Source organism: Amblyraja radiata, chromosome 5 (genome assembly GCF_010909765.2).
Source record: "Amblyraja radiata isolate CabotCenter1 chromosome 5, sAmbRad1.1.pri, whole genome shotgun sequence".
NCBI classification, from domain to species: domain Eukaryota; kingdom Metazoa; phylum Chordata; class Chondrichthyes; order Rajiformes; family Rajidae; genus Amblyraja; species Amblyraja radiata.
The window spans coordinates 58638103-58641408 of record NC_045960.1 but is presented as its reverse complement, the minus strand read 5'-3'; the positions used below and the strand labels follow the sequence as shown (position 1 = coordinate 58641408).

At 45.4% G+C, this 3306-nt stretch overlaps 1 protein-coding gene across 1 annotated transcript in view; it reads right to left on the bottom strand.

The window, feature by feature from the left end:
* Window positions 1-465, bottom strand: part of mrpl19 (mitochondrial ribosomal protein L19) — a 26513-nt gene extending 26048 nt beyond the window's left edge. The window contains exon 1 of the mRNA XM_033021307.1: window positions 358-465. Within this exon, the coding sequence (XP_032877198.1) occupies window positions 358-430 (73 nt within the window). The 5' untranslated portion in view covers window positions 431-465. The remainder of the gene's footprint in view (window positions 1-357) is intronic.
* Between the last annotated feature and the right edge of the window lie 2841 nt (window positions 466-3306).

The following is a 3306-nucleotide window of genomic DNA, read 5'->3' as shown; positions in this document are numbered from 1 at the left end:
TCCTTCTCTCCAGAGATGCTGCCTGACCAGCGTGGAGCATCAGGTCGAGAGAGAAAGGACAGGTTGTTCCGTGCTTAATGATGCAGCATAGCAAGTTCAACAACCCTGGATTTAGTTTTATAAGGTATTATTTGACGTTAAACACGTGGGAATTTTTTTTCCGATATTTGTGTTGAAATATTAGAAATTAGATGAAGATAGCACTGCATATGCTGGACGATAAACCAAAAATATATCTCAGAGTTTCCATGGACTCAATCTTGAGGATGCAGAACAACAAAGATCAAAACTAGTAACAGAGCATTGACATTTATCTTCAGTCCAATCCAAGTAAATCAAAGGTGATCATGATCAAACCTCCTCCAGATGTAAAAACAGAAAGAGAAGTTGGACACAAAGTTCTGGAGTAACTCAGCGGGACAGGCAGCATCACTGGAGAGAAATCGGTGACGTTTTAGGTCGAGACCCTTCCTCAGACTACTGACGTTTCGGGTCGAGACCTTTCTTCAGACTGAGAAAGAGAGACTGTTTTGAATTAGAAAGTCTGGTCCTGATGGTGTACCTGAGTGTCTCATCAAAAACTGCATGGACGAACCAGCTGGAGTTTGCAAGGACATCTTCAATTTCTCACAACTGCTGTTTGAGGTCTCAACCTGCTTTAAAAGAACTTCCATAATACTGGCACCCAAGAAGACGTGCCTCTTAGAGCCATGGAGAGATACAGCATGGAAGCAGGCTGTTCAGCCCATCGTCCATACCGACCATTATCACTCATTTCAAGAAGTCAAAATGGTTTATTGTCATATGTCCCGGATAGAACAATGAAATTCTTACTTGCAGCAGCACAATAGAAAATGTAAACACAATACACTGTAATCAATATAAATAAAACACATTGGTGTGTGTAGAAATACACATACACACACAATCACAGACATACATACATATGCACAAACAACAAACAAAAATAATAGTCTGTAGTTCAGAGATTAATGGAGGTGTAGTGTTTAACAGCCTGATGGCTGTGGGGAAGAAGATGTTCCTGAACCTGGACGTTACAGTTTTCAGGCTCCTGTACCTTCTTCCCAATGGCAGGGGTGAAATGAGTGTGTGGTGTGGGTCTCTGATGATGCTGGTTGCCTTTTTGAGGCAGCGACTCCTGTAAATCCCTTCAATGGTGGAGAGGTCAGAACACGTGATGGACTGGGCGGTCTTCACAACTTTTTGCAGTCTTCTTTGCTCCTGGGCATTCAAGTTGCCGAACCAGGCTGTGATGCAACCAGTCAATATGAGCTCTACTGTGCACTGGTGGAAGTTCAAGAGAAACCTCTGAAATACCGAATCTCTGCAATCTTCTCAGGAAGTAGAGGCATTGATGGGCTTTCTTTATAATTGCATCAGTGTGCTGGGTCCAGGAAAGATCTTCAGAAATATGCACACCCAGGAATTTGAAGTTTTTGACTCTCTCCACCATAGTCCCGTCGATATAGACAGGTTTGTGGGTCCTCATCTTTCCTCTTCCAAACAGTTTCTTGGTCTTACTGACATTGAGAGCTAGGTTGTTGTGCTGGCACCATTTGGTCAGTCAATCGATCTCACTTCTATACCCTGACTCATCATCATCTGTCATGCGTTCAACAACAATGGTTTCGTCGGCGAACTTGAGGATGAAGTTCGCACTGTGTTCAGCTACACTGTCATGAGCAGGCATCGGCAACCTTGTTCTGCATAGGGGCCACGATCCATGTCTGTGAGCAGAGGGTGGGCCACATCTATCGCCACAGTGTGACACTTGGTGTTGTTTTTCACATTCGTTTTCATGTGTTTTTCAATTAGTTTTCTGCAGTTCCCAGGTCCCTCACGTGCCCTGGGTGTGGCTGCAGTTCCCAGGTCGGCTCGTCTGCCCCGGAACTGACTGTAGCACCCAGGTGGCCTGCATGTCCCGGGATGAGCTGCAGTTCCCAGGTCGGCTCGCCTGCCCCGGGACTGGCTGTAGCGCCCAGGTCGCCTGCGTGCCCCGGAGCTAGCTGCAGTTTCCAGATCAGCACGCGTCCCCGGGGCTGGCTGTAGTTCCCAGGTCACGAATACTAATTGAAAAAAAAACGCCTGCGGACCGGATGATTTCGGGTTATGGGCCAGTTGCCAACCCCTGGTCATGAGCTCATCCCGGGACATGCAGGCGACCTGGGTGTTACAGCCAGTCCCGGTGCAGACGAGCCGACCTGGGAACTGCAGCCACACCCAGGGCACGTGAGGGACCTGGGAACTGCAGAAAACTAATTGAAAAACACATGAAAACTAATGTGAAAAACAACACCAAGTGTCACACTGTGATTAGAGCAAGAGGCTGAGCGCACACAGCCGTGAGGTGCTCCCATACTGATGGTTATTGAGGAAGAAGAGTTTTTGCCAACTCAAACAGTCTGGTCTGTTGTTGAGGAAGTCGAGGATCCAGTTGCAGAGAGATGTGCAGAGACCCAGTTCCATTAGCTTGGTAACCAGCTTGGAGGGGATTTACACCAATCCTACATTAATATCATAAGAACAACAACAAAAAATCGCCACATTTTAATCACCATGCCCCAGATTTAACTGCTCGTCTACACACAAGGGGCAATTTACAGTGGCCAATTCACCTTCTGATCAGCATGTCTGGGATGTAGGGGGAAGAGTGGGTGTATGTGTTTAGGATAAACTTGTTTCAGATTTTGAGAACTGCATTTGAACTCTGGATTGCCCAACATAAGATGAATAGCCTTCCTCATCCAAATGCGCTTACCTTATTGTGATCACCATTTACATAAAGAAGCTTTGCTAATCATCTTTTAAAATATAAATCTTATGCCAAGCACACGTTTATCACCTCATCTTTCATAGCATCCGTTTTCAGTCCTTTAAAAATGAATGTTAAGCTGAAATAGGCACCCATCTCGTAGGCTAGCAATAACCTTAATAATGCATTAAATATTAAGCAGTTCTAATGAAAAGCATAGATAGAGTGGATGTGGAAAGGATGTTTCCACTGGAAGGAGAATCTAGGACCAGAGATCATAGCCTCAGCATTAAAGGGCGCTCTTTTAGAAAGGAGGTGAGGAGGAACTTCTTTAGTCAGAGGGTAGTTAATCTGTGGAACTCATTGCCAGAGAGGCCTGTGGAGGCCAAGTCAGTGGATATTTTTAAGGCAGAGATAGAAAAATTATTGATTAGAACGGGTGTCAAATTTATGGGAAGAAGGCAGAAGAACGGGTAACAAGGGTTATGGGGAAGGGGCAGAGATCAGCCATGAGTTAATAGCGGAGTGCACTC